The sequence below is a fragment of the Drosophila grimshawi genome, unplaced genomic scaffold (assembly GCF_018153295.1).
Source record: "Drosophila grimshawi isolate 15287-2541.00 unplaced genomic scaffold, ASM1815329v1 contig_848, whole genome shotgun sequence".
Lineage (NCBI taxonomy): Eukaryota > Metazoa > Arthropoda > Insecta > Diptera > Drosophilidae > Drosophila > Drosophila grimshawi.
This window is the reverse complement of record NW_025063692.1, coordinates 21,373,706-21,397,592: the sequence shown is the minus strand read 5'-3', so window position 1 is coordinate 21,397,592 and position 23,887 is coordinate 21,373,706. Positions and strand designations below refer to the sequence as shown.

The 23,887-nt window shown below is 43.9% G+C and overlaps 3 protein-coding genes across 4 annotated transcripts; 2 read left to right on the top strand and 1 right to left on the bottom strand.

The window, feature by feature from the left end:
• Positions 1-722: 722 nt before the first annotated feature.
• LOC6565018 lies at positions 723-11,992 on the top strand. Its single transcript, XM_001991238.3, has 6 exons — positions 723-925; positions 996-1,089; positions 1,154-7,151; positions 7,244-8,434; positions 8,630-9,279; positions 9,987-11,992. The coding sequence occupies exons 1-6, from the start codon at positions 741-743 to the stop codon at positions 11,310-11,312; spliced, it is 9,444 nt and encodes a 3,147-aa protein (XP_001991274.2). The 5' UTR covers positions 723-740; the 3' UTR covers positions 11,313-11,992.
• A 1,321-nt stretch (positions 11,993-13,313) lies between these two features.
• Positions 13,314-15,404, bottom strand: LOC6565020. The gene is made up of 4 exons (XM_001991240.2): positions 15,114-15,404; positions 14,830-15,044; positions 14,034-14,772; positions 13,314-13,781 (listed from the first exon to the last, which is right to left on the bottom strand). The coding sequence occupies exons 1-4, from the start codon at positions 15,290-15,292 to the stop codon at positions 13,535-13,537; spliced, it is 1,380 nt and encodes a 459-aa protein (XP_001991276.1). The 5' UTR covers positions 15,293-15,404; the 3' UTR covers positions 13,314-13,534.
• Positions 15,405-15,964: 560 nt separating this feature from the next.
• Positions 15,965-23,861, top strand: LOC122322851 (probable serine/threonine-protein kinase DDB_G0280111). Of its 2 annotated transcripts, none has more exons than XM_043216268.1 (2): positions 15,965-16,069; positions 23,649-23,861. In XM_043216268.1, exons 1-2 carry the CDS (start codon positions 16,030-16,032, stop codon positions 23,789-23,791), a joined length of 183 nt encoding a protein of 60 aa, XP_043072203.1. In that variant the 5' UTR covers positions 15,965-16,029; the 3' UTR covers positions 23,792-23,861. The 2 variants fall into 2 exon arrangements, 1 of the variants encoding a protein (XP_043072203.1); XR_006246888.1 differs by lacking the exon at positions 15,965-16,069 and adding an exon at positions 17,516-17,544.
• Positions 23,862-23,887: the final 26 nt, after the last annotated feature.

Genomic DNA, 23,887 nt, shown 5'->3' with positions numbered 1-23,887 from the left:
GTAATATTGTCACACAAAAAAAAAGTTGCCACTAGGTGGCAACACACTCGCACATTGCTTGCAATTTCCTCATTTGTCAGTCGCATCTCGGCGACGAAGCATCGTCAGATGAGTTTCTCGAGCGCGTCATTTTTGTTTTGTTTTCTTTTCTTTTATTTAAATAATTGTTTGATTTAACATTTAGCTGTTGTGTAAAATTCATTTTAATAATAAAGTAAAATTAAGTGCTTGTGATGGTTTGAATACATGTGTAGACTTAGACTCAGTGCGTTCCAATACAGCCGCGTTTATTATATTTTGCAGCAAATACGCTGATTCATAATTCGGCAGTATGTGTTTGTTTAAACTACATTCCAATTATGTATTGTTAAATGTAAAGCCAGGCAAACTAAACTTATATACACATATTTGTGTACCATGATACAAATGTATGTGTATGTCTCCAATGCATGGCATACATTGTGTATATGTATGTATGTACAAATATACAATGATGTTCCGCAACGCTCCTTTTGGGAGTAATGGTATCGGTACTGGTTCTCGTATTGGTTCTTAAAAAAAAAATATATGTGATTTTGGTTCCGATTCTGAATTTCACTCGATAAACATGTGTTTCCGATTCCGGTTTGACATCATATAAGGGATAAGGGATATATATATAATTTATTGTGAATTCAAATAAAAAGCTGTAGTGTAAATATTGTTTTTGTTTATTTTTCTAGAATATTTGGCAATTATAAATGGCTGATCAAACTAATGTGAAAGAGGTCTTCAAAGACCAGCAGAAGAATGGCGATGCCGCCAAGGTAAAGAAGCTGCGCGCCTCGGCACCATTCATTAAGAATGTGCTGCAGACCCATGGTCATCAGTTGGCTTCAGTGCAATATCGCCATCTGGAAATTCTCTTGCGGCTGCTGGAGAGCGAGTAAGTTATCGATAATATATAATCGATAACTGATGTAATAATTCCATTAATCAAATGTTGAAATTTGTAGTATGGCTCCATCGGAATTCTTTCGCCGATTTCCCGGGGATAAGATTGATAAAATTGAGGGTGTTATTAATAAACTCAAAACCAAATTCGGAACCGTATGTGAAATATAGTTAAGCAATAGAATTGTGTGATAATTTTATAATTATAAATCAATTGCAGCTTCTGGTTAACGAGGTTATTGACCTTGACGACTCGCCGGAACCATCCGATCTTCCATCTACCTCCAAAAGAACTGCCGAGGCGCTCAGCACAAAGCAGCATGAGGATTCAGTCACGGTTTCGACGTCCCAACTTATGACTAAATCAAATCCACCGAGAACTAAAGCTGCACCGGTTAAACCCAAGTCAACGGTAACGCCTTCAGTTAAAACATCAGAAGATATGTCAGATAAACGGTTGCCACAGGATTTACGCAAGTCGAATCCACCTGCGCGAAGTTCAGACAAGCCCATTGCTGATTTTGAACGCAGATCTCATCCACCCAAGCACAGTCTCATCACACCAAAGCCTATGACGACCGTACATATAGATTTAAGCTTGTCGCCAAATTACAAAGCGGACACAGAGCGTAAATGTAACCCAAGACCTTCGGCTGAGAAAAGCTTGGATCTAAGCTCAATCATTGGTATGCGGCGACCGGTCTATGAGCGCAGATCCAATCCACCTCCACCACAATCGCCAAAGTCAACAAATAGTTGCAGCAGCTCCGAAGCCAGCTGTCCTTCACCGATGTTTGAGCGCAGATTCAATCCACCGCCACCGCCAGTAACCAGTAAACCTTTGGCTTCTGAGTCCGCTGATATTGCCGAGGAAGATCATTCCAAGCTATCCTCGCTGGAGGAGGCGCGCAAGAAGCTTGCCGCTTTAAGAGCCAGCAAGGGTGCTGCTTTAGTCAAGCCGATGGCCTCCAATTCCAATGATCCGCGTGGCCACAAATCGACTTATCTAAATCCATCGCCGCCAAACGTGATTGTTCCAGAGGCAATGGCAATGCCAATGCCAGTTCCTGCACCAGTGCCAATACAAACTGCGCAATCAAATTGGGTGCCATTGGCATTGTCATCGCCGCCGCCAATGCCGCCGCCGATGCCACCATTGTCGCTAATTAACATAACATGTGCTGCACATAACATTCCCAATGTGCCAGCGATGAGGCCACATGCTCCACTCAATCGAAATAAAAGAACATCAACTTCAGAATTGAAGCTCAGTTCCACAGCGGTTGCTGCTGTCAACGAATTCAATGAGTCCGTTCAGCGGCGATACAACACTTTGCCCAGCCAAGCAGAGATGCGTGATCCGCGAACAATGACTTGGATCAACACTAATGCTTTATTACAATCTGGGTCACAGCAACAACAACAACAGCAGTACCAGCCAGGAGCAACAGCTGCGCCAGCATTAAATCATCAGCAATTGGGACATGCACAACGAACAGCACCCTTCCAGAATGCCTCTTACAATGGATTTGAGGAGGCCCAGCAAGGAGGTGGTCTCAACTGGCAATCCTCCAACAATGGCAACAATAACAACAATTATAGCTATATTAACAATAATAACAACAGCAACGCAAATTGGCCCAATAACAAACAAAACAAATTTTCTTTTAACAAGTCGAGCCGCGGCGGAGGTGTCAAGCCCCGCTTCCCTCCACCCGGGTTTGGCACTGAAAGCCCACGCACTTATCGCGAACACCGACAGGCAAAAGCTGCAGCGGCTGCCAAGGAACAAGCAGAGAAGCGACGCCAGCTGGAGGCAACGGAGAAGCAACGTCAGCTGGAGAGTCTGGTTAGAGAGCCGCCTGTAACTACTACGCCACCAGTGGTCCTGAACAAAGATCGTGTGCAGCTGGATACCTCATATCGTGACGTTGTCCAGTCACGACAAACTAAGAAGATCGATTTCAAGATACCCAAAAAGATGGCTGCCGATAAATTGAATGTAGAGCATAAGGGAGAGAAAAGCGATCAGAGAACTGAGAAAACTGAGGAAAAGTCGACTGAAGAGCATAAGGGAGAGAAAGGTGGCCAGAAGCCTGATAAAACCGATAAGTCCGATGAAAAGCAAGAAGCAGCAATTTGTGGTGAGCCAGAGTCCCCTAAAGATAATGCTATTGGTAAGGAGTTAAGCTTGCCGACCACAGATAACAACGGCAATGAATCAAATAAAGCGTCAAAGCCGCATAAATCTGACAAGTTGGATAAAGCAGTAAAGCAGTCGAACAAAATGGATAAGTCAAGCAAATCCAATGAAAAAGAGGTCTCCAATCTGGCCAATGTGGAGGAGGAGCAGGTGCCTCTTGAGAAAAAATCTGCAGAAACAGCTGAGCAAAAAAAGAAAGAGGCGTTGCCAAAGCTGCCCAAGATCAAAGTAGTTTTCGGACCGGTTGCGCACGTCGTAACCGTATCACCCACAGGCACAGATACAGAAAGTGATGTCAATGTCGTGGAATCGCCGGTCAAAATCCGCATGAAACTGTCGACGGAACGACAACCGATACGTATTGCGAAGCGTCGGAAATCAATGATGCCGACGGCCAGCAAATCGCTGATAGACAAATCGGAACTGTTTACGGGCAATAGTTATATGTACGAAGATGTTGTGGAGCATCACCGACAAGAGAAGGTGAAGCAGACGGTGGCGGCCAACAAAAATCTAGCAACTATGTTTGAGAGGAGCAACGACAATTGCAGCATCTCCACGCACAATATAATCGCCGGAAAGCGGCGAACGCGCTTCGCCGATCTGACGCTCAACGAGACGCAGCTCAGTCGCAACGTGTTCAAATTGGCGAAAAAACCACTAGAGACGAAGCCAAAGACACCAGCGACGACGACGACGACGAAGACGAAGACGACGACGAAGATGAAGACGAAGACGACGACGAAGACTTTGTCAGCAGCTAAGAGTCCGTGTCACGATTCGAATGTGGTTGGCAATGATGCAGCGCCACCGAACGAGGTCGTCCTGTTGCCGCCACCAAAAACACGAGGCAAGCGCAGCGAGCTGGAAAAGCTCAACGACGACATTGCCCAGATGTATTACGCGGATGATGTATTGCGCGCGACTGGCAGACGTGCCTGCACCGTCCAAAAGCGGCAACATCAATCTCAGACCGACGACGGCGCCAGTTGCAGCAATAGCAGCAGCAGATTGCCCAGTTGCCACAATAGCATTGGCGACAGCAGCAGCAACAACATCTTCGCCATCAACGCTGAGCTGGAGCCCTACAAATGTAATTTGGCGCGACGGGGCAAACCGTTTGCCCGATCTGTTGCTGGACTCGATCGTGCCAGTTTCAAGGACAAAAAAGGACAAACCACTGTGCCGCTACGCACCAAGCGTTGTCGTGTCAAAATCGAAGAGTGCAAACAGCTAAAGGCGATGTTGAGGGCAGCGTTGATGGGCGTTAGAAACACCAATCCCGATTGGCATTCCAAATACGAGGATGCCAAGCGCTGTGTTGTTTGTACGAAGAATGTTAGGAGCCCAGTGCTCCACTATTTACAGCATCATAACGAGTTCTATTTCGCCCGTATGCCACCTGGAATGCTGCAGAAGCTGCGCCTCGGCATTGGCAATCGGCCCATCTATGCTTTCAAACAGTCCAGGATTAAGTATTACTACCATTGTCCGTTTTGCATTAAAACGACAGAGATGACAGCTATCAACTGGGTGCACCATATTGCTGCACATACCGGAGAGGCAAAGTATAGATGCTCGCGCTGCAAGTTGTCGCGTCATCGAATCATGGATAATCATGTGGCGAAATGTGGCAAGGGCGCTCAGATACTGCACAATAAACAATTTAGTGTCAAACAGCCGTTGAGCATTCATGTCTGCCATCTGTGCGATTTTGTGCAACTGTGTCGCAATAATCTGGTGCATCACTGGCAGCTCCAGCATGGCCTCAACAACAGCGACGGATCGCTGGCGGGCTTGGGCGAGCAACTAATAATCTGTCAGATCAAAGATGTGCCCGTCGTGACAACAAATTCCCAGATTAAAGCACTAATAACGAGTCATGAGGCAAAGGAGTTGACCAAACTGAAGACTGAGCAGCCCGACAAAGTCGTCAAAGTCATCGGCGCTCCAAACAAGAAGCAGCACGAGACAATAGAAAATGAAGTCAATATGACGACGAAGGCAACGAATTCAGCGGAACAGGAAGCCGAACTAGGGCAGAAGACAGAAGTAGCACAGGAAGTGGAAGAAGCTGAACAGACAACAGATGTGGAGCAGCAGGCGGATGTGGAGCAGGAGGCGGATGTGGAAATGGAGCAGCAGGCGGATGTGGAAATGGAGCAGCAGGCGGATGTGGAAATGGAGCAGCAGGCGGATGTGGACATGGAGCAGCAGGCGGATGTGGACATGGAGCAGCAGGCGGATGCGGTTTTTGCCATAAATATCGATGATATATGCATGCCACCGGCAGAACTGGAGCCGCTGCTGGTACGCAACGAATGCGAACTGGAAGCGGAAGCGGAAGCAATGCAGCTGGAACAGCAGGAATCCGAGAAGGAGTGGATCGATGTTGAGTCTATCCACTGTTCGGGTGGTCAAAAATCGATTTTCTACAATTATAACAATTTGTGCCTTAAGCTTAAAAGTTCCAACGCCAACGGCGGCAACGGCAACAGCAAGAGCAGCAGCATTAGCAGCAAAGCAAGCAGGAAACATTCAGCATCGCCGGCCAGCAATTGCAGCGACAACAATGTACCCGATTCGGAAGCCGCAACGCCGACGCTGTCCAACGTAATAGACAAGATTAGCGCAACTTCAACGTCCGGCCAAACCATCATCGAGAACGTCGCATTTCGTAAGCGGGACATGCTCACACAGCAGCCGGCCTACTACTGCATGTACAGTAGCTGCAAATTTCTATTCTCCAACGAGGTGGAGGGCCTGGAGAATCATATTATGCGCGAACATCCGCTGATCCGCTGGAGCGGCAAATGCAACAGCTGCCCGGAGCAGTCACCTCAGCAGCAGCAACAGCTAAGCATTGTTGATGAGCTGCATCACATGATCAACTATCACATGGAGACGAATACATTGGCGACTTCGACTGCGACTGTTACTGATGCTTCTGCTGATGCTACATCGATTGATGTTGTTGCTGCTGATACATCGATTGATGTTGCTGCTGCGGCTGATTCAGCCCAAGCAGAGATCACTTCACCCAAGCTGCGTGTGCGCCGCTTTACCGGGGATCGCCTGGGCACCGAGTCGGAACAGCAAGAGCAAGAGCAGGAGCAGCATCAGCAGGAGGAACAATCGGATGTTGCCAATAAAAATGAAATGCTGCGCAATTTGCTGGACGCTGAATCACGTCCGCCCACCCAGTCGCAGCCGCAACAGCAGCAGCAGGCACTCAATGCTGCTGTTGGCGTTGGCATGGATGATTATCTAATGGCGTCGGGAACGTCTGCAACGTCTGTGCTGGCACTGGCTCCAGTTCCGGTTCCATTGCCAGTAGCCAGTGGCACGGTTATCAGTCATCCCTCCGAGCTTGGTCTGGCCATCAATCAGGTGTTTAGCCTGGCTGCTGGTGCGCCACCGCCGCTGCCACCGTTGCCGCAGCCGTTGCCACCCGCTGTTGTTAGCAACAGGGCATTTGTGCTCACCCAAAGACTAACGAGCGATTCCAGTGCGAATGAGCTGGCACAGACCAACATAACCATTGAGCCCCATAATCCTAACCGGGACAGCGCATCAGCGCATCAGTTGCAGTTGCACCAGCAGCAGCAGCAACAGCAGCAGCGGCAGCCGACACGCCTCATCGCCGATCGTTTCCGTTGCATGGCAATCAATTGTAACTTTTGCGCCCACACTGTCATCTGCATCAAGGAGCACATGAAGTTCCACTGCTTTAGCTTTGGCAGCAAAGACTATCTGCAGTGCGCCTACTGCTCCCACGTTGGCAGGGATGTCAATGATTTTGTGCGTCACGGCGTCATCGAGCATGGGCTCGCCTCCCGCTCCGAACTTGAGGAGTTGTCTGAGACATTCGCGGACACGGCGACGGCCACAAATCCTAGCAACTCCAGCACATCCTCATCCAACTGCGGCACAACTCAGCGATCAGCGGTAGAGGACAACAGCGGCATAACCATGTCCAATGTGCTGGAGCTACTCGGACCCACTGGCTTTTCAGGTTAGTTCAAATGGAGTTCACATCAATATATTAATATGTATATAGATTAATAGATTATATTATTATTAATTTCAATTTCGATATGATTGCAGAGAAGAAGCTTTACGGTTGTCCGGTCAAGGCGTGCTCCGTCTCATTAACGGATGAGAAGCCCTTCGTCAGCCATGTGATGTACCATATGTCGAGTAATCCGGGCATGGGACCACTTAACTGCAAGTTCTGCCGGCGATCGTTCGATCATCCGGCATCGTTGCGTTCGCATCTGTATCAGTTACACGCACGCCACAAATACTTTTGCGGCATTTGCCTCGGGACGACATCGAATCGCCGCCTGATGCATCAACATATGATGAAGCGACACTACGAACTATATAGGCTGGTCTGGTTCCAGCAACAGTTTATCGAACTGAACGCATCGCTGCCCATGCCACACGGTGGCATCGCGGTGGCGAGTGAGGCGAGCAAGTGTTGGGTTGCCGTCATCGAGCAACCATTTGGCCCCAAACAAATGGAGGAATTTGTGAAAAAGTTGCTGGCCGAGCGGCAGATGCGACTCGATGGCACCAAGTGTATTTATCGACCATCGGAGTACCGTCTGGTGCCACGCAAGGCATTCTTCACAAAGGAGCTGTTTTGCGGCGAGTGTCAATTCCACACGCTCAAATACAACGAGCTGAACACCCATCTGCTGGCACACAGGGAGCAGGCGGTGCGCACTGCCTATCAAAAGGATCAACAGGATGTGCAGTCGCTGCCGCAGCAGTCGCAGCCGCAGCAGCAGCAGCAGCAGCATATGATGGTCTCCCAGCAAGAGCAAACAGTCGAGACAAATGGCACGCCGACATTAGATGGGAGTGAAGCAACTGCACATCGTGCAACACAATTGTTGGAGCCGGGCGCTCAGGTGCCTCGCTCTTGCATGTGGTCTTATGTGCCCAAGGATAGGCGCTTTATGTGCGGCGTTGCGGATTGCCACACCCATTGGGACACTGAGATGTCGCTGCGTCGCCACCTGATCGAGATGCATGTGTATGATCAAAACTTTAAATGCTTGCACTGCTCCACCGAGGAGAATATCTATACGCCCGACAAAGTGCTCGAGCATCTGTCATACCACAAGCGACACATCTATCAGTGCGGCAAGTGTGGCACGTTTCATCCAAAGCGCTCCTTCATCGAACGGCACATTCAAGAGAAGCATTTGGGAACCAATGTCGATATCATCATTGCGAAGCGCAGCGATGACTCTGCCCTAAGCACAGAGAAGCGTTGGTTCAAGTCAAGTGAGTGTCCCGAACCAATAATCAATCTTATCTTTTCTCCTACAATTGAAATCTCGACGTTTCTCAATTGCCAACATAACTCAACAAAATATCGAAAATTGGTTGAGATTCGATATTGAATTGTGTACTGGAAATATTTGGAGAAAACTAACTCGTGAATTTAATTTTGTATTTGTGGTTTTGTCTTTGTTGTAGTTGCAACGATGCGCATCGGAGAGATCGATTGGGTGTGCAATTTGTGCAACAAGACGCTGGTCAGCCATGAGGACACCGTGCAGCATGTGGAGCAAGTGCACGGACGCAAGCATCAGTACAGTTGTGCATTCTGTGACGTAGAGAACGATGTGGTAACGAACGTTATACAACATATGCAACGCAACCATAGCAATCAGCGGATGCAACCAATCATGAACTATAATCAGATCCAAACGAAGATGCAACAAACGCTCGGCTTTTACTGCAACACTTGCGGCAAGGCAGAAACTATTTATCAACAGATGCTCAACCACTGTGGCTACAAACACAAAACCAATTTTCAGTTCAACTGCCCCCACTGCCCATTCGGAGTGGCCGTCGAGCGCAAGATTGTTGCGCATTTGCGGGACGAGCACGCAGGCCAAATGGGACTGGCCGTGCACCAGTTTGAGCGTGTCACCAATGAGCTGCTTGACACCGATTCCTGGGCGATGGCCCATCCAATTGGGGTAGAACCAACCAATGGTGCGACCACCATTAGCACCACAACAACAGTAAGCAGCAGTAGCCGCAACACCACCTCTGCACCGATGGTGCTTGACAACGATGCAATCGAACTGTCATCATCGGATGAGGAGATTGAAGATTATGTAAGTTGCAAAGGAATCTTCGTCGATTTGTTTCCCTTGTTTACTTTTCTAGATGTTTTCTTCTTTGACAATACATAGTTTAGTTAAATGTCTTCTTAGTCTACAAGGTCCGGTCGAGAGACCGGTAAGTGTTCTAAGTCTGTTCTTACCCATGGTCATTGCATCTTGCATAAAAGCTAGACACCTGATGGCCCAGCCCAATTGTGGCCTTTGCCTTTCTTCGTTGTGGTTCTCTTAATATAAATGCATATAATCCAGATACCATCTTAGCGCAAGCCAATTGTGTACTCCGAGCTGGTCTGCCTTGGACCGTAACTCACCAACTACTCTTTGGACTCGTTATTTTCACTGCTGCGCTATATCCTGCAGTATCTGCAGACACTGTTCAGTCCCCCCTTGGATTGGATTGGAACATCAGAGAGAGAGAGAGATAGAGAGACAGACAGACAGGCAGAGAGAGAGAGCTGTGATACGCTATGACTGTGACAGAGGAAGTGTTGAGCTCCTGTAGTAGTAGTAGTAGTATGAGTGAAATGCATTTCAATAACCAACCAGGGCAGGGATCAAGATGAAGTCGATGTGAAACTGTTGCGCGGTTGCAGTTGCAGTTGTTGTATTATTCGAGCTGACGGATCGTTGTTGATCGAAGGATGATGGCATTAACGACAAAATTATCTTTACTAATTATTGCTAATTTGCACTTGCAGGACAATTTGGAGTTTGCCTGTTTGCATTGCACTGCGACAAGTGGCGACGTTGTCACGCTGCGCACCCAGCACTGGGCGAAGAAGCATAAGGAATTGCCGTTCTATTTTAGCGCACAGCCACAGTTGCGCTGTCCGGAATGCCGGACATTTGTGGGCAATGCAAAATCGCTGATGGAGAACCATTTGCCACAAGCGCACTCCATACGCCGAATGGTGGCTTGCGATCTTCGTCGGCCGGACGAGTGTGCCTTCTGCAATTATCGCTATAGCAATGTGGCACTGCTGACCAATCATATCGAGTCGGAGGAGCACATGTCAAACGATCTAAAGTATCTAAAGGACAGGCAAATTGACACACTGGTCAAGCTGGGCACCACGGAGACAGAATGCCCCAACGAGTATTATCAGTGTAAAATTTGTCGCATCGTAATGCCCACAAATATTGCGATGGCCCAGCATGGTCAGCTGGTGCATAGCAACTCGCCGGAGGACTTCTGTTTCAGTAAGGTGAAGCAGCTGATCACATATCACTGCTCGATATGCATATTCGCGTCGACCGTCGAGTTGGTGACGCTGCGTCATATGCTTGATCATTATAAGAAGTTTCGATTCTGTAATATGTGCGGCATGCAGCAGACCAGTTTCGATAAGTACATACAGCACTATTATACGCAGCATCGTGACGAGGTGGCTCGCTTCAATCAGGTGCATCCCTATGCTTGTCTCAAGAAGTTCCTCATGCAGGTGCTGTATCATTTCCCAAATGGGCTAATCATTAGCAAGAATAGCCTGCGCCACACGCGCTACAACGACGTGACCCACATCCGTCAGGTGTATGAAGAGCTCGTCCTTAAATCTCAGCAGCCACCAATTCCACGGCTGCTCATCAGTCAGTTGCAGAGTCGCAATGTCGCAACCAAAAATGCACCAATGCATCAACAGTTTCAGGTCTCCTTAAGCAACACGGGCAACACTGCCAGGATTGCCAATCGACGCAAAACCCTAAATCCCAACAATATGAGCGACCTCCTCCGGCCCCAGCAACTTGTTGCCGCCGATCCAAATCCGAAGATCAATAGCCGCCGCAGCTCAGTCATCAACTGGCAACCAGCTGGGATGCCTATAAATCTTAGCTCGGTTACGGCTGCTTCAAGTTTAGCTAGTGCTGTTCCCCCTACACCTACTCCTGCTGCTGCGGGCCCACCACCTGCTACTGCTGCTGTGGATCCCACTCTCACTGCTACTCCCAATCCGTTATTGGTTCCACTGACCACGGTCCAGCGCATTGTTAAGGGGCGCTATATGTATGGAGAAATTCCTCAGTAGTTGATATAAAGTATTTTGGCCAGAAGAAACATTTTTACCTAGTTAGTGAGTATCTAGCTGTACGTGATATCAATTCAATAATTGACACTAATTCCAATTATGCTGTATTACTTCTGGTATCAAAGCATTTCGCAGTCGGTTACGCAACCGACTGCAACGTTCTCCTTCTTTTTTTTTTCTTGTTCTTTATTATGATTATTATTTGATGTAAGCTGTAATATGTAAGATTTATGTATGAATTATCTTGTATTTGTCAGGCAGAAAAGACACCAACCTTAACATTGGCTTGGCTACAGGGTAAATATCGGTCGAGCACATTCGGCTTACTTTTTCTTTTGTTATTATTATTTAATTAAGAAATGTAGACTGTCAACCGTATTTGGTCAAATGAATCATGATTATTAGATGTGTAATTGCAACTGGAGATATTTCTACTATGTCAGTAAAAGAAACCAAAAGAAAAGTAGAAAGAGGTTCCAATGGTTAATTTGAATGTGACGGTGACAGACAGTCCCTTCAATCAACTTGTAATGAATAAGACAAACAATTGGCTGATAAATATATATACTAATATATACACATATCTGTAGTTTTATACGGGCTCTCTAGACCCACCCTACACATTCAAAATAATGTTAATGTTATTAATTTACAAAATACAAAAAAAGGAAAGAAAAAAATGTATCGCTTAAGGATGAATTATTTGTGTATTATTTTGGCAAGCATTGTGGTACAATAGTTGGAATGTGGGCGTTGCTTGGCCCTTCCTCTTGGCCACATTGGAGCAGCGCAGGTGATTGAAGAACTCGCAGGGCGTGGCATAGGTGACCAGCTCATCGTTACGACTGACACAGACGGGTCGATAATAGCGCGGACAACTATATTCGCAGCTCAACTCAGTCTCGCCAATAGCTTCAATGTTGTTCACATCGGATCCATTCAGTGGCTTTTCCTGCTGCTCTTCATCTTTCTCATCATCATCACCATCATCATCATCATCATCATCATCAGCATCATCGGGATCATCAGGATCAGTATCAGCATCAGTATCATTCTCTTCTTTGGCATCCACCTGATCGGGCAGACCACTGGACTGCAAGTAAATATCGTCGCTGCCAGCGGATCCATAGTCGTCCTGAATCGCTGTTACTGCTTGGCTGGTAGCCAGCGTCAGCAAGAGTAATGCCATCAAATGACGCATGTTGGACGTCGGTGTTTTGCAATCCAAGTGCGCTCCTTCCATTCGCGTCAGTCCCATTTTATAGACAGACAACTGTTCTTGTTCTCGTTGTATCCGAAGTCAGTTGTGCAAACAGCCTAAAAATAACAAAGAACCACAAAAAAAAAGAAAAACACATTAAGCCAACCAAATTTCAGCAGTTCATTTCAATTGAAGACGTAGATAAATATTCAAATGTGAATCAAGGCCGGTTGGCTTTGCTTTTGCCCGAGCAATGTTGGTCGATAATCCCAGACAAAATCCCATTGCATATCCTTAGGCTCAGCCATAAAATCTATTAGTTGAGGAATAGTTTAAGCGCTTAAACTGATTCAAGCATTCTTCAAACTTATTCTAAACAACAACAACAAAGAATCCTTATACATTTCTAAAGGATATGATGATGCCCTTTACTATTAATATAAGCGATTAAGATGTCCTTTGATGAGTTGGTAACGAACTGGTCAACACAAATCGTTTGATATTGGACACAGGACACAGGGCAGGCATTTTGGCGATCCTTAAGCCAAACAACAATCATTATTTTTCACATAGGCTGGCCAAGGATTATCTGTGTTACGATGGAAATTCGATTGATAGTTGATAGAAAATGGCCAAGTTATAACCGACTTATTCATTTTTTCTGAACTAACCCCAGCAATTTTAAATTGTGCAAATCCTTAAATGCCAAGCGATAGTCATTTTTTCCGTGAGCTCAGCAATGCGTGTCCTTTTTGAATCCGCTAGCATATAGCCGAGTTACAGCTTAAAAACGCATCTGCTTTTTCGACATATTATGAATTAGGATCAACTTTATTGATTGGCATTTAAAATTTACAAACGACTTCTGTTCAACATCTAAAATGACATTTAAAATTGCACTTTCGTAAGGCTAACATACTGATTATAAACATAATACAAAAGCGAACAATAAGGAATTACTAAAGAAATGCGAATCATTGCGATAAAATAGGAATGTTGATAGGAAGAATGGAGCTACTCCTCAGATGGAGTCCATGTAGCCCTGGTCGAAGGCATGCCGCATTATGTTGAATATTTGGCGATTGGCCTCGTCCCCCGCAATCTCCATGGACAGCTGATGGAAAGCGGCGCCATGCATGTCCGTCTCAAATAGCTTGGAGAGTCGATCGCAGTCCGCTTCGCTGCCCAGCAGCCAAGGCAGGAAGTGCATGCAGATCATTACGCCGTAGAACGCATAGCGCTTGAAATGCCCCTCGAATTGCTCATAACTGGAAAAAATACACAAATCATTAGTTGTAGCCATTTGTTGTCAGTCAATCAATCAGCCAGTTAATGAATCTGTATAACAACAATTAGTCCGTATTCAGTTTGGATACAATCAATCTGAATCAGTTAGACGAATCAGTCAGTCAATCTATCAATCAGACAGCTAGTCAAAAACTCGTCAATCTGTTCATCAGTCAGCTAGTCAAGCAATAAATCAGTTACACAAACTGTCTGTCAATCAGTCCATCAATCACCTGTAGTCCGTTAGCAGCTGCTCTATCTGCTCCTCGCCAAGCGTTTCCCTGTTGCGCTGCAACAGCAGCTCCAACAACTGCAGCATCTGTCCATGATAAAGGCGCAACAGTTTGGGAAACAATTGGAGACGCTCCGCAGCCGGGATGTTCATGTACAGATAGAAACTGATATCGATGGCGACTGTGCTGTAGCGCATCTCCTGGAAGTCAATCATCTTGATGTTGTCCACCCGCCCCTCGTCATCCTCATGAAAGAGCACATTGTTCCGATTGAAATCGCCGTGCAGAAAGGTGCTAAAGTGACTTTCGCCGGATGTGCTGCGTATGTGCTCCAGCAGATCGATTGGTTGCTCAAAGTATTTCGTACGCAAACGCTGCACGGCATCTGCAAAGCGAGCATCCTCCTCCTCCGACGAAGACGAAGCAGTTTGGATGAGCTGTTTGCCACAACGATCGTAGAACTCGTAGAAGCGATCAAAGGCCACGCGATACAGAACCGCATACAGATTGGCCGAGTTGTCAGCGACGACAAATGGCAATGGGATCAGCTCCGATTGCAAGCGTTCGTGCAACTGCGGCTGGACAATGCGCATCGCGTAGCCGAGCGCATGGAATTGCCCCAGCTGCACAGACATCGCCTCCAATTGATCTTGGCGCAGCGCCAATCTGGGTCCAAGCTCATACCCACCTGGCCGTAGATGCTGCAACGCCAGCACCGATTCTCTACCATCGCCCAATGCTGCAACAAACCAGAGATCAACTTAAGAATATCAAGGATATCACACACAGCACTCACCCTCAACGGTGCCGTAGGTGGCCCAATAGGAGCGGGGCACAAATTGAGCGGCAAGTTCGGTGTTGAGTCGGCTGCTGCGCAACAGATTCTCAAAGGCTGGCAGCAGTTTGGCGTAGAGAAAGATCTCGTTGGCACATTGCGTGTAGGATTTGCTCGATTCGCGAAACTCTTTGCTGCCCTTCATGAATTTGACAAGGACCAGTTCGCTTTTATCACTGGAGAAGATGCCATTTTGTTGAGTGTGTCTGACAATAATAATGGGAAATATTCAATTAATAATTCACCTGCCACTGGGCATTCGCAGGTCCAGCTGGATTGTGTAGAGGGCGGACATGAAGCCGTCCAGTCCATTGGAGCACTCGATGCTGTGCGAGAGGAGCGCCACATCTCTGCCAAAATACTTAAAGATATCGTACACCAGATATCGTTCCATATAATCCAATTGCTGTTGTTTCGTCGACATGTTGCTCAGTTAATTGGATTTAATTAATTTATGAATATCACATTAAGAGTGATCTCGATTTACCGATTTTGAACCCGAGCTGACTATCGTTATCGATGTCAAGTCATGTGATCAACTGAGTATATTTTAGTCGGTCACCGGTTCAAAATTCAAATCATAATTTTTGCTTGAATTGTTAATTGATATATTAAAGTCCATTTCCTTATTTATTTATTTATTATTTTTCGTTAATTCACATAATCGTGCCAATCATATTTAATTCGAAATTTAAATGAGAATTCAAACAACATTTAAGTCGCTAATCGGTTCAAAATTCAAATCAAATCATTTTGGTGTTTTGAAGTCAATGTGCTTATTTATTTATTTAATTATTATTTTTTTATATTCTCATATTTAGTAGTAAGTGTATTTAATTCGAAATTGAAATGACACTTCAGACAACAGCTGTTCAATTAGCATTAGTTCTTGCAACCGGTTTGACGGTAAACGAGCATGGTAAAAGTTATACTGCTGTTAATTTATTTCCCATTATTTTGTTCGTGCATACTTGATTGAGCCATGCATGTATCGATAAGTTAACGGCATCGATAACGCATGATGTGCAGTCCTGCCAAGCAAATATTGGCAATTGCCAGCCCTGCTCTTGTGGAGTTATAAAAATACAACAAAGCTATTCAAAATCCAAAATCTTAAAGCAAAGTATTATAAATTGTGCATTTACACATGTGCATTCATTCATGCAACGACCTACGACGCAATGCAGTAATTCAACAGAGCGTGAGTGTTGTTTAATGCGTCAGGCGTGTTGTGGCCAGTATTGTCAGCTTATGATTAACAAAAAAAAAAGTGCCTGATCCAAGTGAGAAAGACAAGCGTCGATTTTGGGCCATGTTGTTGGCCATAAATCAATGCAGTTAAATTAAATGGTCTTTGAAAGCCAAATAACACAAGTCAAAACAACAAGTAAACTTGCAGCGAACTAAATTGAAGCTGCAAGAAGAATGCATGCGTATGTGTTTGTGTCTGTGTGTGCTGCGTGCGTTTGTGTGTGTGTGTTGCGTGTGAACGCTACGAATCAGCTATAAAGCGAACGAGCCGATAGGTTGCTGGAAAACAGAGACGAGAGAGAACGCTGTCCAACACTGCCGCTGCGGTTAATAAATGCATTTGCCAGCACTGTTTTTACTCAATTCATGTGGTATTTTTTTTGTTGGTGATATTTCACATGCCGTTGGTATTTTCGTATTTTCCATTTCTCTTCATTTTCGTTTTGCTCTTTGCTACGTTCAGACGTGAGCGCGCGCGTTTTTCGTGGTCGTCCGTCTTCGTGGTTTCGTCGCCTTTTTTTTCTGTGGTGTGGCTACAAACAAAATTCAGAGCTAATCAAAACGACAACAACAAGCTCAATATATATATGTACATAGACACATATATAGTTTAAACACTCTGTTTTTTCATTTTTTTTTGTCGTTTTTCTTGGGCATGTTTCGAACGCTGCAGCAGCAGTAAAAAGGTTGGTGAAAAAAGACATCGTTGGCCCGTTCTCGTTATCGGCTGTCGTCGCGTCGTTCCACCGTTATACGACCGACGCGAACTGTGCGTGTGTGTGTGCATTATTTTTTGTTATTGTGCTTCGCTATTTTTTTTTCTAATAGCAAACTAAAAAGCACAAAAGTGAATTTGTAAAAACAGAAAAAAGAGTTCAGTCAAAAAATAATCATCGCCTATAAATTCGTTGTCTGTTTTTTGCTTTGCTTTTTTTTTGACCATTTTTCTTTTTATTCTGCCTGCGTCTCTGTTGCGACGCGCTCTTTTGTTAGCCGCGGCAGCAGCGTCGTCACCAGCGCATTTGTGTGTGTGTGTGCGTGTGTGCGTGTGTACATGTGTGTGTGCTAAAGTTATTGTTGAATATGTTTTAATGCCTCTCTTTCTCGCTCTCCATAATATGTGCATATATATACATATATATTTTATAAACGATTTCAGCGTTTAAAACTGAAAAGCCGCAACAAAAACAACAACAACAAAGTACCAAAAAGCAAATTTGTTTGTCAGCCAATGTGAACATATATATATATATGTATATATATATATATATATATATATATATATGCTGTATGTATGAGTGAGTGTATGTGTCTGTGTGTGCTTCAAGTGAAACATGTTTTATGAAAATTGTAAACAACAACAACAATATCGATTGCAGTTACAACGAAATTGACAACAACAAAATCAGCCAATATTAGTCAAATGTAAGTGTTGCTCTTTTATTCAAGTGAATTTATGCTTATATATATATATATATATATATATATATACATACATACATTTGTATATATATATATAGGTATGTTTGTGTGTCCAGCTTAGCACTTATCATCATCAGCAGCAATTTGTTTGGTTATGTTGAATATGCGATGCCGCTGCTAGCGTCAACGTCGCTGCTGGCGTTGCCACTGTGTTACATTTTGCGCGCATACTGTGGCAGCGCCCGGGCCAAACATATTTGATTTGCCGGCATTTTCTGCTCTGCACTTCTGCTTCTGATTGGAAATGGCATGTGGTCTTTGCGGTGTATATGTGTGTGCCAGGTAGAAGCATACACGCATGCATACATTTGTATATATATATATATGCTGCTGGCAAAAGGCAAACAAGAACTTAAAAAAGACTGCTGCGCTGCAGCAGCGACTGATGACGGAGAGATCCATGCACATATAAATATATATATATGCTCCGCATGTTTATGCATGCACATACGGCCCATGTACAGACAGCTACAGCGAGGCTAGTTGGCGCTCTCACGCTGCTTTTTCTGCTCTGCCTCTGCCGACGACGCTGGCAGCGTCGCCGCTGGCTTTCGTATTATTTTTTTGTTGTCATAGTTATTAAATTGAAATTGCATATAACTTTTTTTTTAATTGACAAATGCAATATGCTTGCAATGCGCTCTCTCTCGCTCTGTGTGACTAGCTTGCAGCGTGCATTTTAATTCGAATTTGTTGTTAGGGCTTCAAATTCACCAACAAACAACAACTCGCCTGCTGTCTGCCATTATTGAGAGAGAGGGCGCACTCTCTCGCACTTGTGCTGCTGCTGCTCATTTGAACTGAAAATTTCAACAACGTAGCCGGCAGCATACGACAACAATAAAATGAAGAGGAGTAGAAGAAGAGAGGTGCGCACTGCGCTCTCTCTTTCTATCTCTATATATATCCCTCTCTCACGCTGCGGATGCTGCTGCTTACTTACCGCCTACTCAACAGCTGGACAGGCGACTGTAGAGGGCGCCAGCAGCAGCTGTTTAGCAAATTGGACACATTGAACACGATACAAGAACAACAACAATGAGATGCAATGCAATTCGATTCTCGTTCCATTCCATTTCATTCCGTTGGGTCATTGCCTCTGCCCTTGTACTCGTGACTCGTGAGTCGTGTCTTGCACTTTATTTGCCCTTGTTTTAGTTTTGTTTAGTTATCTAAATTGTTCTCGCAGACGCAGGAGCAAAATTCTGTTGATTATTGATATAAGGATATTCGATATTATGCCTGGATTATAACATGTCATAAAATATGTATCAAAGGGTATAATCAATATTTTTGGTTGCTTAAGCTAAAATTTAAATGTCAATTATATTGAAATAGCTATGCTGAAAAACAGAAAGAAAAAAACTTTAAATTTTGGCAAAGTTCACCAAATATATATGAAAATCAGTCTTGAAAGGAAATGTTTTCTTTTTAAATACAATTCTCATTATATTTCCAAACACAAACATCAAATATTCATAGGCTGGATGTAGTAATCTCGATAATATTTATCGAAATTGGTTTACTATTATAGAAAACACCAGTGTTGAAATTAGGTAAAATTAGTGAATAAATAAATAAAAATAATTTAAATTGATCATTGGATAAATGAGGATGTTTTTTGTTTTAGATTTAATACAAGTCCTTCAAATATTTCTTGCACTAGCATTATTATTTTGACCTTGGCTGTAAGCAGCATGTCTTGCAGCAGCAATATTGTCCAACATAAAAGCGATCACAGCATAATGGGTAATGGATAATGAATAATATAAATAGTAATCGATAGTGGTTCCTGGAATTGAGCTGCAGTTGCTGTTTCGATTATGACTGTGAATTGTGGTTGTTGTTGTTGTTATTGTTGACGGCACTGCGCACAATTCGTTAAATGCGTTTTAAAAACATTTCTCGCATTGGCTTTGTTATTATTTTGTTGGTGTTGCTGTTGCTGTCGTTTTTATTATTGCGCAGCAAATTGGCGTTAGTGACAACGCTGCCAAATCAAATAATACAAGCAACAACAGTAACAAAAACACGTGAGATTATTGCCGGTGGGCGGTGGGGGTGAATTGGGTTGCATATAAATATGAATGCCTCTGCTGCTGCCATCTTGCATTGTTTAATCATCACACAATAATAGTAGGAACAACAACAAATGCAAAACCAGCGCCGAGTTACACGTGCTGCTTTCATCGACGTCGACGTCGCAGTCGATTGGAAGTGCGCTTTAAAAAAGCAAAAGTAAAAAGTACCCAACAATTTTAAGTCTCGTCATTGTCGTGGGCGTTGGAGCAGAAGGAGGTGGAGAAGGAGGTGAAAGCATGCACTGAAGACAGAAAAAAAAAAAAAAAATTGTTGAAACGTAATTTCTTTTGTTGTGCTGTTCTAATCAGCGTGTAGAGAATGAGTGAGAGCCAGAGAGAGAGAGAGATAGCGTGCATGTGCGTGTAGCTGTATTGCACACACACACACACTCATGCACATGCATTGATATAATAGTAATAATAATATCAATAACTACAAATACTCGGAAAAAGTCACAGTTTTGTTCGTCTGCAAAAAGAGTCGGAAATTATCTAATTGGAATTTATTCTTGTGGCGCTGACAACGGCAAAGGCAACGGTGTCGGTGGCAGCGGCAGCGTTTTGACGCCTGCCTTGCATGATCAGCATTCATGTTGTGGGTGCTGCGACGCCACCCAACAGTAATTTCAATGCCACTGTCAATGCTGCGCGCACACAGACACACACACGCAAGCGCAGTGGGTTTTTTTTTATATGTGCATCCAACACATACACGCAAACAACGTATGAATTATGCGTGTGACTTCTGCAAGTGTTGCAAAGTGTCGATTTACCTACATTTATTTCTGCACGCATATTTGCAAAATTTGTTCTGGCTTCGGTTCTTATTTCAATTACAATTGCTAATTGTTGGTTGGTTTGTTTGGCTGCTTTTGGTTGCTGCGGTCCGCTTCTTTGTTTCGTTTAATTAATGCTTATTATTTGTGCTATTGCGTTTTAGGCAAAAAAAAATCAACTTTATTATTGCGTTGACCTTGTGTGCAAGCGCAAGCTGCTTAGCAGCCGAGCAACCAGAATCAGCAGCAGCAGCAAACAAAGCTAGCTGCGCTCGCGACTTGGCTGTGAGGGCACCGGCGTCTGCGCTGCCGAATTGAATTCGTCGCGGCGAAATCGGTCATTGAACTTTGAACCACACGAAATATATGTGTGTCTCTGTGTGTGTGAGAATGAGAGAGAAAGAGAGAGTATATAAAATAAAAGGAGCGAGAATGTAAATTTTGTTTGTTTGTTTGTTTTTTTTTTCTTGCTTGGTGTTGTTACCAGTATTATTTATTTGTGTGTGTGTGTTTTTTTATATTATATATATATATATCGCTATATATATGTGATTTGAGTTTATGCTAGCGGGCATTCCGTTACGCATTTAACCGAATATAAAAAGAAAAGAAAGCATCTCATATGCTCTCTCTCTCTCTCGCCCTCTTTTTCTATCTGACTATCTATCGTTCATTCGGCAAGCTTTTCGCTCCCATGGTTTTGCTTTGGCTTTTTGGGCGATCCGATCCATGCCATTAATAAAAAAAAAACACAAGTGTGCCTTGCCCGACTAGCAGATATCCTGTACCTGAAGAAAATATATTTGTTAACAAAATGTGGAGTAAATAAAAATGGAATAAGACAAACAAACAGACTTACATATGGACATATACATATATATATATATACATCCTTTCACAACATTTGCACAACTTTTTACAACCCCATTTTTTTTCGAGTCTAGAAGGGGTAATAATAAAAATCAAAGAAAATGCTTCCAAAAGTGCAAAAAAAAGTTTTCTTTTGTTTTTGTTTAAGTTTTTGTGGCTAATCAGCAAGCAGCTTGCGCACCGAAAACGCCTACAAAGTATTTTTAGTACACAGCCGCACACACCTATAAACAAGAAATGGGAACGCACTCACACAACAAGCATACGATTTTTTTTCTTTTGCTTTTATTGTCGCCCACATGTTGCGCAAAAAGGCTTTCTAGCATTTAATATATGCTTGTAATCTGTGGTAAATTATTTTTATTTATATTTGTATTTAATTGAATTTTTAAATGAAAATGATCGCGACAATTATTTTTATAGTTATGCGGCACCAGTAGAAGAAGATGAAGAAGAAGCAGTAGCATCAGTAATTTAGGTCACGCATGACACGCGCGCATCTTTGAGTAGAGCATGCGTGCGTGCGATGCGCTGTGTTGTTGTTGTTGTTCTTGCTTCTTGTGGGTGGGTGGCGCTGACAGCAAAAGACAGCCAGCCAGCGAGAGAGAAAAAATGATAAAAAAAAAAAAAGAGAGTGCATGAAGCGAAAGCACAAAAGGTGTATGTGTGTGTGTGTGTTGACGTCAATCTCTGCTGCTGTTGCTGGATCGATCGTAAAGTTTTCTTTTAGTTTTAAGAGGCGAGAGTGAGTGAATGAAAGAGAGAGGGAGAGAGAGAGAGAGAGAGAGAGCGAACCGACGACCACCCACCAAATGCAGAGTTGCCAGCTGCGCGTGAAATATAATTGGCGTTTCGTGTGGGATTCTGTGTGGGGGCGCTTCTGCTGCTTCTGCTTCTGCTTCTGCTGCTGCTGCTTTGATTTTATACTCTTCGTTGTATATAAATAAATTATGAGGCATGCATAAAGTTGTTGCCGCCTGCCTAAAAATAGATATAAAACGCACACACATACGCTTTTGTGTGACGTCACAAGGCGCGATCGGTCACAAGCACAACTCGTGCAATTGATAAGGAAAAGTAGCAGCAGCAGCAGCGACCCAGTTTAGTTTGATTGATCAACAAAAAGTTGTCTACGTATTTATAAGTGTAAGTGTGGCAACAGTTTTGTTCTGTTCTGTTATTTTTTCTGTGGCGTGTTGCATATGGGGAGTATTCACCGTGCTGCTACTGCGGCTAACTGATTATCAGATGCCATTTGAATGTCGTCGTTGTGACGCATCCGCCGAAGTGTTGTTTTTGTTTGTACCTCTTTTTATTTGTATTTTTTTGCTTTGCTGTGCAGCGTGTGAATCAGAGAATCAGAAAGAAAGAAAGAATCATTAATGGAACTGGTTTTCGGCATCTGCCGGCTGTGTATGTGTGTGTGTGTGTGAGTAATGTTATATTTCTGCAGAATTGCAATCATGTATTGCCATTGTATGTTTGTGTGTATGTGTGTGTACGTATGTGCTTGTGTTCGTGTTGTTCAATTACATGGCAACAAAAAATAGCGAAAACAATACAAAAATGCCGAAATGTGTCAGAATAACAATAATAACAACAACAAAAACAACAACAGCAACAAAGCAAACAGTTAACAGTTAAAAGCTGCGCTCACTTTCACCGCAATAGCAACGCAAATTGCCACTCACTGCCATTATGCGTGTGTGTGTGTGTGTGTGTGCGAGCGAGGGTTGACTCTGTTAAACTCATTAAAATATACACACACATTTACATTTTTTTTCTGCTTGGCAACAACAGGCGCTTAACAGCTGTATGCCATAGCAAATAGCTTTAAGTCGGGCGCCAGCCAGCCAAGCTGCACTTTCTATGCTATTTGTATATGTATATATATTTGTGTGTACATATGTATGTGCGAGAGAGTGTGAGTGCGCGTGGCGCTCAAGCTACACACGTTGAACTTGTCTGTTAGAACTCGCTATTTGCTCTCACTCACACACACAGATGCATGCGTCGCGTGTCGTTCGTTCACCTGCCAGGCTGTGAGCAAGAGAGAGAAAGAGAGGGCGCGCAGGCAATTGAGAGCGAGAAAGTGCGCGTGTGCCTCTGTATGTTTATGTGTGTGTGTGTGAGTTCTTCGAATCAAGCGTCTGAGCGTTGTTTTTTTTTATACTCTATTTGGTTCTTTTGCGCCGCGTAAAATGTTATTGAATTTTTTTTTTCTCTTTTTGCATACATATAAGAGAAAATAACTGTGTAATGCAGTAAGTGTTTATAAAATGTCCAACTAAGCGTTTCATTATTCTGTTACTCTTTGCAGCTCTAAACGACGACGACGTCAAGAAAGATCAGCGGAGCAAGAACAACTACAAAAACAACAACTACAAAAACACCAACAACAACAACATGAGCTGTGTTGATGAAAGCTTTATCGACATTATATTTAAATTGGCGCCCGTGTGATCTTTGTTCCCATGCAAAATGTGCACAAATATATTTTGTATTAACAACAACAACAACATCAATCCAAACAACAACAACAACTGCATCGGCAACGGG